We start from the raw sequence: 18,640 nt of genomic DNA, 5'->3' as shown, positions 1-18,640 counted from the left end.
TTGAGTTGCACCAGGCTGCCCGCTTGTCCTTGATGGTACATTCTGAGCCTCCATGCACAGCTCTTGCACCTAAAGTATCCAAAGGGCAGGCAGGAAGCCCTGCAGCCCCCACCTTGCCCCTGGGGCTGCCTAATGCTCATGGTTGAAAATCCCACTCCATGATCCCTGCACGTCTGAGGTGTGCAGAGGCCACGTTGCCCACCCAGAGCGGACTCCCCCATGGTGTTCATGGGCCCAGCTGGCCCCACACATTCTGCTGGTTTCAGAGATGTCTGATGCCTGAGCTGGTGCTGAGGTTATAAAAGGGGAATAATGGTTTTGACTCCTCCATCCCAAATCCTTTTCTTCTTTTTCTGTTTTCCCGACTCCCAGGTCATGGCTGAGCCAACTCCTCTCCATGAGCTCCTGCCCCTGTGCCCATTCCCTTTTTGTATAGAAGAATGTGTATCTGTTTTAGAGGTGGTCTCATTTCCTTCTGCTAGTCTGTGAGCAGCTTTTGCACAGGGGCCAGGGCTCATGGCCATCAATTTGTAGGAAAGGAAAGCCAGAGAGCTAGAGTTAGTATGGTCTTCCATCAGCCTGTTTTTGCAGATAAAACTGTTGAGGCCACGAGAGCAGTTAATGACCTGCTCAGAGTCACCCAGACAGTTAGGAGCAGTGCCAAATTCCTGGCCTGGTGGTCCTTCTGTGATGCCCTACTGCTTCCTTAGTGGCACCTATTAAAGTGGACAGGACAGGTGAGATGAGTGTGTGTGTGCACCTGTGCGCATGAGTTGGTGGACAGTGGCGCACCTGAATATACATACCTGTGTGCAGAGACATACAGACCCTCCTCAGTCAAGGTTTCTGGCTGGTTGGCCCAGCTTGTCAGGGTCAGAACTACCCGAGTCCTCACCCCATTCAGCACCAGTCCTTGGCAGGTAGGGGCTGTACCTGGAAAGCATGAGGAGGAGTGTTAATGTCCAGCCATGGACCTTTCCTGAGTGTGTGATCTCAGCTGCCCTGCTGACCTGCTGGGTGACTGCTCTGTGTTTCATTTCTGTTATCTGTAAAGTGGGGATAATAAGAGTACTTATTTTCAAGGGCTAGTATGAGGATTGAACCTGTTCATACCTATGAAGAACAGTGCCTCATTCTTGCTTTATAAGTGTTTGCTGTTATTCTACTATTTTAGCTACTTCTACTAATAGAATAGCTTGCATGAAACAGAGAATAGCACTAAGAGCATATAGATACCCCATCTGGGTGTAGAGGTTGCTGAGGCTCAGAGTTAGGAGCAGCCAGGGAGGACTTCCTGGAAGGGGTGGGCTTTGGCAGGCAGGCCGTATTTGAATTGGTGGACAAGAGGAAGAAGAGCCTACAGGAGAGGCTTGGTAGAAATCATGGCAATAAGGAATCTGGATTTTAAGCCTGGGGCCCATGGACAGCGAGGTTTCCCCTACAAAGAGTGAGCTGTGAGGACCAGAAGTATATCTGGCCTAGGGGGAGGCTGCAGGGCTTAAGGGCATCCTAGGCCCCAAAAGCTCCCTACCGTCTCTTGCTCACTCAACTTTTTTGGTTTCTCTCTGCGGCAGAGGCTGGCAGGGTCCCGAACCCACACCTGGGCCCAGTGGAAGAGCGTCTGGCTTTGCATGTCCTCCGGCAGCAGGGCCTGGTCCCAGAGCACGTGGAGTCTCGGCCTCTCTATAGCCCTCTCCAGCCAGACATTGAGCAGGTAGGCCCCAAGGACAGCATGGACATCCCAGTGACACTGGTGGGGATCACAGGACTTGGCAGGTTTCTCCTTGAGGGTGTTTCTCCACAGACTGAGTGGTCATCACTGTTGGCCTTCTTGGGGACCTCTTGGGCCTGTGCTTCTCTGGCTTCCTGCATCCCTCAGGGCCTGGGGAGTGAGCCTGAGTCGCCCCCTTCAACCCCGTGTAGGCTGGACCTCTGGCTTCCCATGAGGCTTTCTGAAGACTTGCTCTTTCAGCCTGGCCTCAGGGTGACCTCCTCTGTCATCAGTCAGTGACATCTCAGATGGCTGGCCCCATGCTTGGCTACAGTGGGGAGTTCAGGCAGGGCGATGAGCACCCTATGACAGAATGGCAGAGCAGCCACAGAGAGCAGTCATCGGGAGGGACAAGGGTGCCCTCCCACAGAGAGGGAGGGTGAGCAGAGGGACAGCAGGCACAAGGTAGGTGAGCTCAGGATGAAAGAAAAGGTTTCCAGCAAAGCAGGAGGCCGAGGCAGCCATGAAGGTACCTTTGAGAACATGCAGAGGACACCCTCTCTGCTGTTTGAAACAGAGCTTTCTTCTTGGTGTTGTGGCCACCAGCTCCCCAGAGGGACACTACAGGTGTCAGAATGTCAGAATGTCAGAATGTCTTGCACTCTCTAGCTCTAGGACCCCGAAGAACCTACTTCAGCTCCTGCTCCTTCTTCAATAAGATGAAGACAGAAACAACACCTGGCCTGCAGAGAGATGGAGAGCTGAGGGGTGGCAGGTGGAGTGGTTTCCTGCTGTGGAAATCATCCAACCCCCAGGACTTTGTCTAGGCCATTCCCATGGCCTGCAATGCCCTTCTCCCCTTTATCACCTGGCGCACTGAGACTCAGCTCAGAACAGTCATCTCTGAAAAGCCTTCCCTCACCTTTGACCCCCAGGCACAGGCCCAAGTCATTGGCCTGTGCCAGTGGATTCCCCTTTGCAGCTGGCCCTGTGGTCCCATATAGGGCACCTCCCTTATTGGGCAATGGACCTCTCCATGGCAGGGCCTGGGTTTTCTCGGTCACATTCCTCAAGAGTAGGTGGTCAGCAGGGTGTGGTTGAATGAAAAAGGTGGTGAGAGACTAGGGTCGTGTCTCCTCAGGGGAAGCTGCAGATGTGGATCGACCTGTTTCCAAAGGGCCTGGGGCAACCTGGACCTGCCTTCAACATTACCCCACGGAGAGCCAGAAGGTGACTTACTCCAGCCATAGGCTTGGGGCTGAGTGGGGTGGAGGGGTGGTCCCTGCCAGCTTGGGTGGGATGAGGAGTTGGCTCTTGGGCCGGGCTTTGGACCACCCAGGCCACAAGATGCCAGTCTTGTGGCTAAGTACGCAGCCAGGCAAGCATTGAGGTCTTCTTGGGCGAGCTGGTTCCTTGGCTTCTCAGTCAGGGACTGCCCACCCGTTGGTGGGGAATCCATGTGATCTGAATCACTCTTCTCCATAGGTTTTTCCTGCGTTGTATTGTCTGGAACACCAAGGACGTGATCCTGGATGACCTCAGCATCACAGGGGAGAAGATGAGCGATATTTATGTAAAAGGGTAGGGAGTCATCCTCCTGCCCCCCATTTCAGCTCTATAGTCACTTCTTTTCCCTTTGGGGTGATGTCCCATTGGGAAGGGGGCTCTGGTGTAAGGAAGGTGGGGGAGGACAAGAAGGGAGGGAGGGTCTCATGGGCATGGTCTCTGCCTTCGGGAGTTGTTCCCCAACTAGGTTTCTTCTTCCACATTGATGCTTGGGTTGAACTTACAAGGTCTGAAGATGTCCATTAAGATAAAATTTAGAGTGTTTAAAAGCATGTGACACATTTGGTATGTCATGATTTCTTGGGAATTATTTTTCCTTCATCATTTATCAAGTTCATTGGCTTTCTTAATTCCTTGTTTGCTTAAGTTGAGGATGTGTATTGTGGTGGAAACCCTAATTTAAAGTATTCTTTAAAAATTGTATGTCTAGTTGGATGGTTGGCTTTGAAGAACACAAGCAGAAGACAGACGTGCATTATCGGTCCCTGGGTGGTGAAGGCAACTTTAACTGGAGGTTCATTTTCCCCTTCGACTACCTGCCAGCTGAGCAAGTCTGTCTCATTGCCAAGAAGGTGAGTGTTGCTCCCATCCCCAAGGTGCTAGTTCCAGGGCTTTCTAATGTCAGTGCTATCGTACTACAGTTACCGGCTTGCCGTGGCCATACCCTCACTGCTGCCCCATCTCTGCTGGACCAAGTACTGCCGTCATTGCAGAATGACCATCACTGTGGTCCCCTCACTCTCAGTGTCACTACCACCTCTACTGTCCCCTCACTGCCAATGTCATCACTGCTTTCGTTGTCCACATCACTCATACCATTGCCAGAGCTTCCACCACTGCTCCATTAGCTCCAAAGTCACTGCCAATGTCTTCACTATGCCCATCACTCCTTTTGCCCTTTCACTATTGCCATCACTGGTACTGCTGCTGTCCCACAACCACCCCACACCATTGCTGCAGCCATCGTATGTAGCTGAGTCCAAATGCTAAAACCACTGCCTTTCTTGAAATCCCAGATAAACCAAACAGGAGGGAGCTTATGGGGTCAGAGTGGGAAGAACATTTATAGGGAAATGCAGTGTGGCCATCAGTGGGGCAGTGGGGCGGACCCTTCAGAGCTTTCGAGAGGCCTACCTACCACAGGGGTTGGTTTATCCATAGAATTGGGTGCGGCTTAGCTAGATCCCTCCTACCTGGTTTCTCACATTTCCGTGTCTGGTGCCTGTGGTTGCTGTCCAAGCAGGACAGTCACCAGGGATGACTCTGCCCCTCCAGGCCTGGAAGCCACTGTGCTTCTCTTGCCATCTCCCATGTCTCACCCCGGGCTGAGGGCACCTGGGAGAGCTGTCAGCAGCAGCCAGAAGGGGGAGGAGATGCGGGGACCTCTGCCCTTTGTGTCTCAGCATCTTCTAGTATAGGCCACCTCTGGGCTTCGCTCCTGACACAGGAGGAAAGCAGCCGGCCGGCCGCCTGCCCGCTGGCTCTACATCTGCCTTTAGGGGGCAGATGCAGGGCACGGTGAAGAGAGTGCTGTGGGCAGGGAGGGCCCCACGGCCAGGCTGCCTGGAGGTGGAGCGCAGCTCCGTTGCAGCTTCTGACCACCGGTGCCCCACCTGGAATCAATTCTGCGTTGAGGTTCTCTCCTATGTGACAGAGTAAATGCCTCTCTGGTGTTTTGGTTCTGCTGGTCCGAGTTCCTTCCTGAGGTGGCTCAAGGCTTGAAGCTGCGAAACTTCTGTGACTCTTCTTTCTTTCCTGATGGGTTGAGTGTCTTAAAGAAGGGAAATATATAATGCACTTCATCCCACTAGGTCTTCTTAATTCTCTTTATTACATCCCTCCCGCATGACCCCCTCCTGACCCAACAATGCACAGGATCATATGCACTTTAGATACACCAGAATGTTCTGTGGAACATTCAGAAACCATCAAAGAAAATGTGGGTTAAATGAGGTAAAATAAATTCTTTCACCCAGGGGTCACTGTGTAGTGCCTGCCAGAAAGTAGAATTTAGTTTTGGCCCTGCGTTCTGTGCAGGCAGGGAAACCCCAGCCCATTTGTGGGATTAACTTTGTTTGCCTTTGCTTGGTGTGCTTGTCCATGGCACAGTGTTTCCATAACAAAGCAAACACACACTGTGTCTCTTTGCTGTGGGCAGAGAGGGGGTGGGGCTGGGAGTGGGGAAGGGAGGGCTGAGGTATGCTGCGCACTAATTCTGGTGCTCACCAAGCCCCACTAATTCTGGAGCTGGGCGTGGATGGGAAACTGAGGCTTGGAGACACAGATTGGCCTGCTCAGATGAGAGGCGGGCCAGTTGTCACAATAAGTTCCCTGCATTGTGACAAGTGGAGATGTCAGCAAGGAGTTGCAGCAAGCAGAGGCTTCCGTATTTTCTACAGATTAGGAGGAGAGATAACCTCCCGGCACTGTGGCAGGTGATTTGAGACAAATGAAAAATGCTGGAAGTAGCTGTTATGCTGAGCGAGAAAGAAAGAAGGGGAGTGAGAGGGAGAGAGAAGGTGGGAGAGGGGGAGAGCAGAGTTGTTGTTGGTATAGAGAAGAATTAACTGAGGGCCCAGTTAGCAGTGCTGGTTAAGAATTGGAGGTGGCTCCGTTCTGGCAATGATGGCGTTTCCTCTCTGAATTGCAGGCACAGAGCAGGGAAGAAGGAGAGAGTTGGGCTGACCCCAGGGGCATAGCCTGGGCTAGGCACAAAAGGATGAGGGGACTGCAGGGTGGAGAGGAGGAAGAGGAGTCCGGGAGAGGCACTTCAGGAGTGGGGAGGGCTGTGAGGGACTGGGAGCTCAGTGTGGTGCCAGCCTCCCAGAGGGGGTGGCTGGAGGGAGGGCTGCAGGAGGTTGAAGAGGAGCTTGAGAAACAGGGTCCACGAGGTTCTGAAGTCAACCCGGAGAGTGAGGAGGGACCTGGCTTGGCCCAGGCAGAGCCCGTGGTCCCTCTGTGGGTAAAGGGGCCCTGGGAGGCTGGTGGGGCGGAGCTCAGAGAGGGGTACCAGCCAGCCGGTCTGGGCTAACAGACTTAGTCTGGGGGTTGGTTTGTGCGGGGTTGCCGCTTCCCCTCTGGGCTCCCAGGTCCTGCTGCAGAGCCAGCCCTCTGCCAAGGGGTTCAGGGCCTCTGGCAGGCAGACCCTCCAGGGACCCCATTAACCAGACGAGACTGTCGTAAAGTACAAGGTCTCCTTTCATCTGGCTGCTTTGAACCACCGCTGGTTGCCCTGGCCGGCTCCCCACCTGGAGCCCAGCACACCCACCGGGGCCCGCCTGCTCGTCAGGCACCCACCCTGCAAATAAACAGCTAGTAAAAGGGCCCAGACCAGGAGCATAATGAGCGCTTGGGACCTGGGGGGCCATTCCCCAGGCTGGAGCCCCAGCCCAGCTGCTCCCACCAGGGGCCGTTTGAACCTCTGGCTCATTACTGAGCCCATAAACCAGGCTGGCCAGAGGAATGGAGGCTGCTGGCGGCCGGTGCAGGCGGGCCTGCGGTGCTGGCCATAAAAGCCCCACCAGAGGATGGAGGCACCTGCAGGAGGGCTGGTGCCTGGAGGAGGGGGGGGGCACCAGACAGGGGCTCAGGGGGCAAAGGCCCAGCTGGGGACCTGAGCCCCCTCACCCATTCCGGCTACAGTCCAGACTGAGGCTGGTGCTTTGCAAGGTGGCCGTTCCTCGCCAGGCATGGTCTTTGGTTCAGGAGCAATGTGTGTCTGCAAGACCAGGGATGGCCACATAGCAGGCATGGCCCTGACTGGGCAGCAAGGCTGTGTGTACAGGGCACCCAGGGCCAGATAAACCTTGTGTGGTCAGCAGTACTCCCCAGCACCCTATGGGGTCTGTCCCTCCGAGGCTTGGTCAGGCCCTTCTTTGGTCTGGCACTCAGGACCTTGCTCCCATGGTCTTTGGCTGGGCAGAGTGTTTCCTGTGCTTGCCACCTTCACAGGTGAAGCTACAGTGAGAGCACAGAGAACAGGCATGAGCAGGAAAGCCCCAGGAGCAGTCCTTTGGGTTGAGTGTGGCCAGACCCAGGGTAAACCCAGGTCTTGGCATGTACAGTCCCCATCCTGCAGTGGCTCCAAGTCACCTCTAGGAAGAGGCCCAAGATGACACTGTTTCTGGCCACCTGGTCTGAGGGAGGTGGGTTGGGGAGAACAGGAGGGTGGTGAACTTTCCAGCATCAGAGGCTTTTGACAAGCTCTTGGAGGTGAAGGCGAGTGGGTTGGCGTGGTGAGGGAGGAGCTGGGGTCACTGCCTCCCAGTGTCAGCTCCTTATAGCAGTGGGTCAAGGGGATCCTTCTGGTGACAGCCAGGGTGGGGGAGGGGGAGGCCTCAGTTTCCCAGCCACTCCATCTCACGCCCAATATCACAAGCACAGAGCAGGATTTAGAGGAGGAAACAGGACTCTGAACTCTGACTTCCCAGGTATGAACCCTGCCTTGCTACTTTCAAGGGGTATGACTCACCGGTTATGTGCTCATTTTTCCTCAGTTGCAAGGACAGTGTCTTTACAGGTTATTTGAAGGATAAATGAGTTCATAGTGGTAAAGGGCTGGTGCATAAGATATGTAATGCTAATATTATTATTAGCTGTCAGATCTTGGGCCAACTCTTCTCCAAGCCTCTGTTTCATCATCTGCAAAATGGGAATGAGAATGTTGAATTGTGGAATTGGGAGGATTAAAGGAGGAGTTGGGAGGGTATGTGGAGGGGTCCTGATTGGTACACTCTTGAAACTTGGAGACTGCTCTCTGAGGTCTTAGCAGTCTTCCTGCCAGGACCTAGCTCTGGCAAGTCTCTGAGGGATGTTCCACTCCACTGCCTCCTCCAGGCAGCCTTCCAGGTGGGAAGGGACCGCTGCCTCTCTCTAATCTCTCTATTTTGCTTCCTTCCTGGCTCCTTCTCTGGGCCAGGATGCTTTCTGGAGGCTGGACAAGACCGAGAGCAAAATCCCAGCGCGGGTGATCTTCCAGATCTGGGACAATGACAGGTTCTCCTTCGACGACTTTCTGGGTGAGCACTGTCTCTGGTCAGCACCAGAGACAAATCGAGGCTGCCCCAGGAACCCCACTGTGTGTGTGCCACTCTCAGCTGGTGGGCAGCAGGTACAATCCTGCTTTCTGCCTCAGGGAGCTCAGAGTCATGGGGGTGCTGAGTGAGGTCTGTGACGCAGTAGTGCCACAGTGGTCAGCAGGGTAGGTCTGTCGGCAGAGGTAGCATTGAGCCCTGGGCCAGGTTGGACGGGAGGACTCAGGCGGATAAGGAAGAGAGGGAAACACAGGTTGAAGGCAGCACAGCCCACACGGGCCATCACTAGCTGTCTGGCCACAGGTTTGTAGGGACGCTTCCCTCCCTTCCTCACCCTATCCTTCTTCAGTCTAGGTACAGACTGAGTCCAGCAAGTGAGGGGCTTGAGGCACTCTTCACCATGTGCCTGAGTGATGACGGGACAAATGAGCCCAACTCCAACCCCCAAGCCCTAGGCAGGGTTCTAGTGGGACAGAAATGTGCTGAAACCCTGAGCTGGGGAGCAGGGAGAGCTGGGCTGAAGGATGTGCTGTTGCAAGGGTGAGAAGTGGGGCCGGCGGGCTGGACTGTAAGGGCCCCATCGCAACTACAAACATTAGCCAGGAACGTGTGGCTGTCCATACTGTGCTGTATTGTGTGCAGCCATAGAAAGCAATGAGATTCAGACGCATGCTATACAACAGGGGTGAACCTTGAAAACCTGCTAAGTGAGAGAAGGTAGACAACAAATAGACACATTACTGTATGATTCCATTTATGCAAAAAGTTCGTAATAGGCAAGCCTATATGAGCAGAAAGTAAGCTTGTGGTTGCCAGGGTCAGGAGGGGCGGGGAATGGGGAGTGACTGCTAATGGGGATGCTCTTTCTTTTAGGAGTGATAAAGTTTGAATTAAAATAACAAATTTTATGTCATATAGATTTTGCCACAATAAAAACAATTAAAATTGATGGATGATAAGACATAGAGAATGGGTGAATGAATGGATTCATGCATAGTAGGATGAATAGTGGGAAGCTCTTTAAGGTGGATCAATAAGGGTAGATTAGTGGGCCCGTGCAGATTGATGGGAAGCTGTATAGAGGGAATAAGAGGGCACAGATAGGGAGCTGTTGTTTGGGGGTTTTGGCCCATGGCTGAGCCTGTGGGTGGAGGCCGAGGAGGTGGCAGTGGGTCATGTGGTACCCGCCCAGCCGCGGGCAGGCCTCTGCTGCCGGTGATGGAGAAACCCCTCTCTCTCCTGCAGGTGCCTTGCAGCTGGATCTCAACCGCATGCCCAAGCCTGCCAAGACGGCTGAGAAGTGCTCCCTGGACCTGCTGGATGACACTTTCCACCCGGAGTGGTTTGTGTCCCTTTTTGAACAGAAGACAGTGAAGGGCTGGTGGCCCTGTGTGGCAGAGGAGGGTGAGAAGAAGATACTGGCAGTAAGTCTGCTTCCCCCCAGCGCAGTGGAGGCTTGGGGCCGCCCTTCAGTAGGGGTGACTGGGCACATCTGCGCTCCTCTCCCCCTGTCTTGCTCACCCTCTCAGTTACCAAGGCACCAGCCCCCTTCCCTTTCCAGTTCCCAGTCTCCCTCCCCTTGAGGCTCATAGACCGGGGAAGCCTGTTTAAATCTAAAAGGCCCTTATCTCCCTCTGACCCTATTTTCTCCCTCTGATCCTGTTTGTACTCTTGCTCTTTGGCCTTCACCATGATCTGTGTGCTGGGGTCCCCTGTGGCCTGGGCCTCCTGCAGAGGACATTGGTCATGCCTCTGTCATTTGAGCAGGAGCCTACATGGGACTATCTTTGCATTACTGCTCTTGCCCAGAGTCTGCTCAGGGCAGTGACGGGGGACTGTGGACTGTCCTTCCTCTGCAGAGGAAGTGAATCCCTGCCAGTTTATTTAAAAATAGCAGGCAGTCAGCCAGCCCCTAAAGTGGCCCTTGAAATAAGATATCTTTGCTGTATAAGGAATTTCAACAATTAAGAAATAACTAATGCCTCAACAGAGAAATCAGCAAAGGACCTGCATAAATAATGTACAAAAGAAGTACAAATTGGACATTGCACATTTAAAAAGGTTTAGTCCCTCTAGAAATTAAATAAAGACATATTTTAAAAAGATTTTAAAAAAGATTTTATTGATTTATTTTTAGACAGAGGGGAAGGGAGGGAGAAAGAGAGGGAGAGAAACGTCAATGTGTGGTTGCCTCTCAGGCACCCTGGGGACCTGGCTGCAACCCAGGCCTGTGCCCTGACTGGGAATTGAGCTGGCGACCCTTTGGTTCACAGGGCTGTGCTCAGTCCACTGAGCCACACCAGCCAGGGCAAATAAAGACATATTTTTCATGTGAAAACTTTTTGCCTATTAAATTAGAATAAAAAAAATAGAAATGCTTGTTGCTGGTGAAGATGCAGAGACAGGCTCCTCATTTGCTTTTGCTGGGGTGCTAATGGTTTGACCATGTGTGAAGCAATTTGGAAATAGACAGCAACAGATTTAACAGTATTTATGCCTTTGACCTCTGTCATCCCACTTCTGAAAATCTCTCCTAAAGAAACAAGCAGTTAAATTTAAAAATTGTGTTTTGGGATATTTGTTGCAGCATGATTTATAATATTGCAGAGTTGGGAACTACCTAAATGAACCAAAATAAGTAGTTTATGAAATGAATTGTGGTCAACCATCCCATAGACTGTCTTGTAGCTGTTGCAAAGCAAATTTTAAAGGATATATAATTATATAGAATATCTTTCTAAGTAAAAGGAGCAAGCCATAGAGCTACACATATCCAGCGTGATGTTTCATATATGTGCAGAGCAAATAGCTCTAATGCATAAGAATGTTAACAGCGCCCAGCTCCAAATGGCGGAGCTGTGCCCGACACCCTCCTTCCCTTACACGAGCTGACCTTGGACATATTGTGGGTGCAGTTCCAGACAACCGCAATAAAATGAGTCACAGGAACGTTTTGGTTTCCCAGTGCATTTAAAAGTTATGTTTACACTATACTGTAGTTTGTTAAGTGTGCAACAGCATTGTCTATAAAGGCAGTGTACACACCTTAATTTAGAACTACTTTATTGCTAAAAAATACTAACCATCATTTGAGTCTTTAGCAAGTCAGAATCTTTTCACTGGTAGAGGGTCTAACCTTCAATTTGTTTAAAATGCAGTATCTGCAACGCACAGTAAGCAAAGCACAATAAAACAAGGTATGCCTGTGTATTTCTCTAGTTTATAAATGTCCTACGAGGAGCTGTTACTGCTTTTATAAGCAGATCAACCTAATATCATAATGTGGCTCTCACAATTGTCCCAGTCTGGCTCCTCTCCAGGCCACTGGGCAGAGCCTTTGTGTCCCTGACCAGGTTCCCTCTGTCCCCACAGGGCAAGCTGGAGATGACCTTGGAGATTGTAGCAGAGAGTGAGCACGAGGAGCGGCCTGCTGGCCAGGGCCGGGATGAGCCCAACATGAACCCCAAACTCGAGGACCCAAGGTCGGTGCCTAGCCTCTGACCCCTGGTGCCCAAGGGGGCAGGAAGGTGTGGCTACAGTCTAGGAGGCATCTGTTGCATAGTCACACAGAAGTCACAAGGCCCATGTGGCCCGGACAGGGTCACAGTGTTAGGGGGCAGGCAACAGACATCACTCCAGGAACATTGGGCTCCTCAGCTGGTTCCGGAAGTAGGCACCGCTGGGCAGCTGCTGGTTGTGTGCTGAGCAAGCTGTCACATAGTCTGCTGTACAGTTGTGTTGTGGAATCTTCTCCGCTGGGTTGTTATTATCATCCCCATTCTGCAGACGAGATAATCTCAGCAAAGCTGAGTAAGAAAAGTGGTGAAGCTGGAATCCTCACACTTGGTCTGACTGGCTCTGGAGCCCAATCAAGGTCTTTCTCTTGACCAAGCAGCCTTCTATGGCTTTCCTGTGGTATCAATGCGGCTTTCCGTCTTTGAGCCTTACTATTCTCATCTGTGAGATGGGAGGAATGGTCCCTGTCTGCCCTACCTCATAGGCCTCTGAGTGGGTATAGAAGCCTTGAAGGCAGTTCCTGCTGGGGGATGAGAGACTGCTGTTGGGCGGGGCGGGGGTGGGTGTCAGGGCTGCATTTGCTTGGTGCTTCCCTGTGGCATGCATGGCTCAATTCAGAGTTAGCACAGGCAGCCCACTTCACCGTAGTGCTGTCTCAAGTGCTATGGGAGAGCCATCCTGGCCCAAGGATACTGGGATCTAGGTGGAAAGGCAAGACAGGCCCAGGAGACCTAGCAGCGTGCAGTTAAACTGGCCATTATTGAGACACAGAATTCTGTGTGTTCTCTGAGTCGGGAGGCTGACCTAGGGCAAGATTTTGATGATCTTGGTTGTGAGAGAAACTCAGCTGTCTGGGTTCACTTGCGGCCATCCTTCCCTGACCGTGGACCAGCCGTTGTCATCTAGGCAGGTGGTGTGGCTTCTCTGGGGCTCAGAGTCCATTGCTCACTTAATGTGACAGCCCCCTGAGGTCTGCCCAGTTCCCAAATCTTTAGTGTGTGATTAAGTCCTAGATCAGGAAGGAAAAAAGGCAGCAGGGAAGGTGTCCTGGACAGGGTGGCAGAGAACTGGGCTTCTGAGGGTATGTAGGGCTTATTAGAACCAAGAAGAGGAGGGAAGCAGGGATGAGGCTCATACCGTAGCAAAGGTTTATAGAACGGAATGCAGGTTTGAAGGGCTGAGTTTTGGTGCAGGGACTGAGGGACTTGAGGCTGGGCAGGCCCTGGGAGCCGGGCAGGTGGTTTGGGAGCAGGACATGGGGAAAGCAGTCCTGGTAGGGCTGCTCTGCTGACCTCTGCGATCCCACTTCCAGGCGCCCCGACACCTCCTTCCTCTGGTTCACCTCCCCGTACAAGACTATGAAGTTCATCCTGTGGCGGCGGTTCCGGTGCACCATCATCCTCTTCATCATTCTCTTCATCCTGCTGCTGTTCTTGGGCATCTTCGTGTATGCCTTCCCGGTGAGCAGGCCTGAGCGGGAGGTTCAGGCCCTGTCCCGGAGGAGCTCCTGCTCTAATGTGGGGGTGCAGCTCTGACTCCAGCAGCACCTCGTCTCATGGGTGGAGAGTCTGTCCTTGTCCTCAGAGACCCCCAGGCTGATGGAGAGAAGTAGTTTCTGTCCTTGCTGAGCCTATAGCCTGATGAGGGAGGCAGGACTCCTACTCTGGGAAGTCCCTGGTCTGGCAGGGAGACAAAGTCTTACCCTTGGGGAGTCCAACAGGGGAAACTGAACTTGATCTCAATGGGGAGACATGGCTGTCCTCAGGAAGCCCTTAGACTATGTAATCAAAGGGTTGGTAGAAGGTGAGCCCCCCAGGCAGGGGTGGGGTGGGGGACCCTTCCTGAAGGAGGGTATGGGGCCATGTCAGGAAGGAAAGGTGTGGGTGGAAGAACAGAGAAGGTCCCTCTGTTTGTGAGGATGGCATCTGCTAGGGTCCAGAAAAAAGGGAGGGCCTGGGGCCAGAGAGGGTCTCATTGTCCATCTGAGGACCAAGGTGGAGTGTGTCCCGCCTTCTGCGGCAGAGTAGGCAGGGGAGAAGGTGTGGGTGCACAGGAGGTGGTCCAGAAGTCTCACAGGGCACAATGCAGGTTGAAAGGCCCCTTTCACCCGATAAGAGGTCAGCTCTGGCCCCCGCCCCCAGCTCTATGTCTCCCCGCCAAGGGAGGGGGATGTGGGGCCCTATTCTTGTCTGGGCTTCTCTGGTCCTCACTGCTCCCCAGGGGAGCCCTGGAGATGCTCTGCCCCTGCCTCCCCCGTGTCTCTGGGACTTCGGACCTTGGAGGGACCAGTGTCACTGGGCTGATACCTGACTTTTAATATTCTTTACAACTTCGAACCTTATCAAAATGAAATTTTCAAACTGATATGAAAGTGGAGAGAATGGCATATTCAACTCCATGGCACTCTGATTGGAATGGCAGAGAAGGAGACACCCAGAGAGTGGAAGGGACTGGCTCAGGGCTGCAGGGCAGCCTGTGCACAGCACCCAACCCAGGGCTCTGGACACTGCGGACCCCAGTCCGGGTCAGCGCCGGCCACCGGCCGAGTGCCGTGCGCCTGCAGCGGGCAGCCTGTGCCGGGCGGTGTGTGCCTGTGCGAGCCCTGCGGGAGGAGGAGGCATGTGGAGGGTGCACTCCCCCGGGACCGGCAAGCCCCTGCGTCAGCAGGTTTTCCGTTTGTTAGAAGTGCCACTCAAGGTTGCTATTCATTATAATGTCGAGATGGTGTTACAGGAACTTATCTCTCGTTTATATCAATTAGCCTGTGGTAAAAATTGGTTTCGTTATATGTCATTTCATTTGAAGTGGCAGAACCTACTGACAATGGTAGGTGAGGACTTGCTGTATCAGCAGAGTGCACCTCCTATAGTTAAAAGTACCACGCCATCCCCTTTGGTCCCTGATGTAGACTGTGGGGAACAGCAGAAGGTATTGTTTTGGCCCTAAGTGACAAAGGAGGGCCTAGGTGCAGGGTGGCCGGTGCGCCTGGCTGTAGGCCAGGCCCTCCGAGCTGGCTGGAGCCTGGAGCGCCTTGCTGACCTGCATTCTGAGGCTCAGCAAGACGAGTCATGGCTGATCAGCCAGGTATGGCCGTGGTCAGGGGTGCACCCAGGCTGTGGGGCACTGAAGCCTGTGCAGTTTGGAGGGTGCTCTGAAGCAAAGGAAGAAGAAATCAGAAATGCAAGGTTGGATAATGGGCCATGGAAGGGCATGTGCAAGTTTGGTGCCCTGGAGTGTGAGCTGCCCCGGATGGCCTGGGATCTGGTGTCCCCAGATGGGGCGGGCTTGGGGTGCCAAGTCAGGAAGGTGAGGGTGCGCTTGCCCAGCATCCCTTGGCTCACCTCTCATTTTGAGTGCATCTGGCCATATTTCCTTCAGGTCCTCACCTTTATTAAGCCTGTGCAGTGTGTCTGAGAGGTGGGCAGGTGTTGTAGGGATGAAGGAGAAGGTGATGAGGCTCGTGCCGGTGGGGAGCTCAGTGCTCTGGGGGAACACAGTGAAGCCAGTGAGGGAGAGCAGACAGGGGTGCAATCAAGTGCTCCATCGTGAGGCTTAGCCCAGGGCAGTTTAGTAGACAGAAGACAATTGGTACAGACCCTGGCACTGGCCATCCTGGCCCTAGACCCTCCTTTGTCACTTAGGGCCCAGACCAGACAGTCCCCTCTGCTAGTCCTCCAGTCCATGTTAGGGACGGACAGTGATGGCTTTGTGGTTTTAACCATCCTCATCATAGGAGGCACACGCTCCTGATACTGTAAGTGCTCACTCGCCATCATTCATAGGTTCTGCCACTTTAAGTGAAATGACATAGATCAGAACCATTTGGTACGTTCCTATGGCATCTCAGCAACATTATGATGAAAGGACCTTGAACAGCGTTTCTAACAACTGGAGGAGCAGCCATAGCAGCAGCCCCAGGGTGCTAGTTAGAAATGCAGAGTCCTGGGCCAGCTGCAGTTTGCCGAGGAGAACGTGCCTTTTGGGTACGTTCAGGGTTCAGAATTGCTGTCATGCAGGGTGGAGCTCTGAACTTGGAGTCAGGAGATGTTGGCTGGGCTCTGCTTCTGCCAGCGACTTCCCGTGTGACCTTGGCAAGGCCCTCCCATCTGCGTAAGGACAGATGGGACTGAACTAGGTCAGCTTCGACCTGTGGTCACTAGCACTGTGGTTAGGGGAGCTCTTTCACTTTCCTTGGGGGGGTTTCATACCAAGCCAGCCTCCTCCTGAAGAGCTACGAGAAGTGCAGGGACGGGGCCAAAGTGACATCATCACTGTCCTTTCTGTGCCTAGCTCCTGCCCTCGGCCAGTTGGTCCCTTCCCTGTGAGCCACTTGGGCAGCAGACCAGGCCTTCAGGGTCTGGGGAAGGAGGCCCCGCTGCCTGGCTGTGAGAGAAAGAAAAGATTTCCAGTTACTTCCAGCCCTTGGTCCTTCCTCGTCCCTGGGACAGCCTTAGCCCCAGGCCCTGTGGGCGAGAGCAGAGCAGCCCTTTGACCAGTAGCCTTGGTCAGAGTCCTCCCCTGTCTCCTAGGTACCCAAGGGTGGCTGTCACCCTCCTTTGAATTCTCCTGGGAATTGTCATCTTTATAATACCAACCATGCCTTCCCGGTCCCAGAGCTGATGTATGGGGGGCAGATCCTAGGTGAGAGAGAGGTCTGGGGCCAGAGGGGTGCCTGGGCCTGAGGATGCAGATGGTTGTGCTGTCAGGCCGTTGCCGTGACCTGGGCAAATCCTGCTTCTCTCCAGCCAAGTTACCCAATCACCTGGTTGGCCCTGAGATCTTCACCTGGGTTTTTGGCCCCAAAAGAAGGGCAGAGGGCGGGGTAGAGAGGAGCCCAAGGCCAGGACTGCTCCCCTCGAGTTGGTCTAATCCCCCCCCTGGAAATTCCCCTGGGGGGGAGACAAGGAGGGCAGCCTGTCTGATTCCTCCCAGCGCCCCGCCAGTCAGCCGGGAGCAGGGCCAGTGTAGGGAGGCAGGAGGCGATCTGGCGGGAAGGCTTTGTTTCCAGAGTTGGCTTTCCCGGGCTGGCGCTGGGGAACATACTGTCCCAATTAGGAGCCTTGTGTTGTGTTGTATGTGTTTTCATGGTTTGGGGGGAAGGAATGGGGATGGGAGATTCCTTTCAATCCTGCCGCAGCCAGCATCTAATCAGGGGTGACCCATCCCAGGTGCTGGCCTGCGTTGGGGGTCATCCTGTTCACCCAGCCCCCCAACTCTCTTTCTCTCTCTGCGTTCTGGACAGGAGCGTGGTAGTCAGTGAGCCTTGAGTCTGTGTGGGAGGGGGAGAGTTTTGGCCATGCCTTCAGGCCACCTGTCTGATGGAAGAGGCCGGGGCAGGTCCTGCTGGTCAACCCTCTCGGCAGCTGGTTGGAACATGAGAGTGGGCCCTGGACTGATGAGCTGTGGCCCCCAAGTGGAAGGTTCCAGAGGAGTTCCAGGAAGGTCTGGGCTTGTGTGATTGGCAAGAGCACCAGGAGGGTGGTGTTGAGCTGAGGTGAGGGCAGGGTCCGGGCAGGTGTTTGAGTAGGTGAGCCTCCTTCCATGGCTCTGTCCCTCCTGTCAGCTGTTGTCACATGTCCCTGCTTCTTCCCTCCCTCTAGAACTATGCTGCCATGAAGCTGGTAAAACCCTTCAGCTGAGGACTCTCTGGCCCAGGACTGGCTGTTTCCTTGGCCCAGCTCAGCTGAGATCCTCCAGACCTCCAGGCCTGACCATCCTGCTAGGGAGGGCAGACAGACAAATGGATTGACACATGCTCTGAGAGTTGGTAACGTCGAGCTCTGGGATCACTGCTTTCATCATTTCTCAACCCCCCACCCCAGGTCCAGCCCTTTTTGCATCAGCCCATGTGTATTTCGGTATAAAACTGTTGGAACCACAAAGCTGTGTTGGTGTGTGTGTCTCTTTAGTACCCAAATGGGGTGGGATTGTGCAGGGTGTGCATCTGGATAGGCGGGGTAGGAGTGGGGTGTGTGACATTCTGGGTCAGCATTTTGAGTGGGACGGTGGATCCTTTGACAGGACTGGTTGGAGGTGGGGTGGGCTTTGAGGCTTGGTGTCTGGCTTGCCCTGGCTGGGTAACTCAGTTAGTTAGAGTGTCATCCTGATACCCCAAGGTTGCAGGTTTGATCCCTGGTCAGAACACATATGAGAATCGACCAATGAATGCATCAGTAGGTGGAACAACAAATCGATGTTTCCCCCCACCCCCTCACCCTCTCTCCCTTTCTCTCTCTCTCTAAAATCAATTTTAACAAAAGACCCAGTGTGTTCTGTGTCTCCATGACTCCCCCCCCCCACCTCAGGCATCTCCTTTTCCAGTTGTCTTTGCTTATGTGGTCGTACCAGTACTTTCCAGTTTCTTTGACCATACCTGGGAAGTGGTTCTACTTCATCCCAGTGGAGCCCCAAGGAATGAGTTGGCCCAGAAACTCCCCAGACAGGGACGGCTTCTGGTCCCCTGACTGTGACCTTGGCCCCCACACTCTTGGGCTTTCTTGCAATTCCTACCCTCTGCTTCCTCACACTGCTTTCAAGGTCTGGCCTGGATAAACACACCTTTTCTTGTGGTCTGAAGCTAAGCATTTGCCACAGGTCTGACATCTCCTGCAGGAATCAAGCTTAATCTATGGGAGCAGCGAGAACGTACTTAGAGAAAAAGCAAGACGCATGAAAACATCATGTTTCTAATACAGGAGCCTCTGTCTCCCTCCCACAGGGGCTGGAACTCTGGAACACAGCTGGCTGCCTCCTCTTTTATTACCCAGGGGGACTTCTCCTATTTCCCACTGTGAGCCTGCTCCCTTTGCACAGG

At 53.5% G+C, this 18,640-nt stretch overlaps 1 protein-coding gene across 16 annotated transcripts in view; it reads left to right on the top strand.

Moving 5' to 3' along the window:
* DYSF (dysferlin) overlaps positions 1-17,708 on the top strand; it is a 201,053-nt gene extending 183,345 nt beyond the window's left edge. For all 16 annotated transcript variants that reach the window (XM_037048124.1, XM_037048120.1, XM_037048122.1 and 13 more), the window contains 9 exons: positions 1,575-1,714; positions 2,853-2,941; positions 3,197-3,292; positions 3,708-3,849; positions 8,196-8,295; positions 9,556-9,734; positions 11,683-11,792; positions 13,139-13,286; positions 17,427-17,708. In XM_037048124.1, coding sequence (XP_036904019.1) covers positions 1,575-1,714; positions 2,853-2,941; positions 3,197-3,292; positions 3,708-3,849; positions 8,196-8,295; positions 9,556-9,734; positions 11,683-11,792; positions 13,139-13,286; positions 17,427-17,465 — 1,043 coding nt within the window. In that variant the 3' untranslated portion in view covers positions 17,466-17,708. The remainder of the gene's footprint in view (positions 1-1,574; positions 1,715-2,852; positions 2,942-3,196; positions 3,293-3,707; positions 3,850-8,195; positions 8,296-9,555; positions 9,735-11,682; positions 11,793-13,138; positions 13,287-17,426) is intronic.
* Positions 17,709-18,640: the final 932 nt, after the last annotated feature.

The sequence above is a fragment of the Sturnira hondurensis genome, unplaced genomic scaffold (genome assembly GCF_014824575.4).
Source record: "Sturnira hondurensis isolate 20B ecotype Veracruz unplaced genomic scaffold, ASM1482457v3 Scaffold0006413, whole genome shotgun sequence".
Classification (NCBI taxonomy): Eukaryota; Metazoa; Chordata; class Mammalia; order Chiroptera; family Phyllostomidae; genus Sturnira; species Sturnira hondurensis.
The sequence above is the reverse complement of the archived record's forward strand: the minus strand, read 5'-3'. Positions and strand labels throughout refer to the sequence as shown.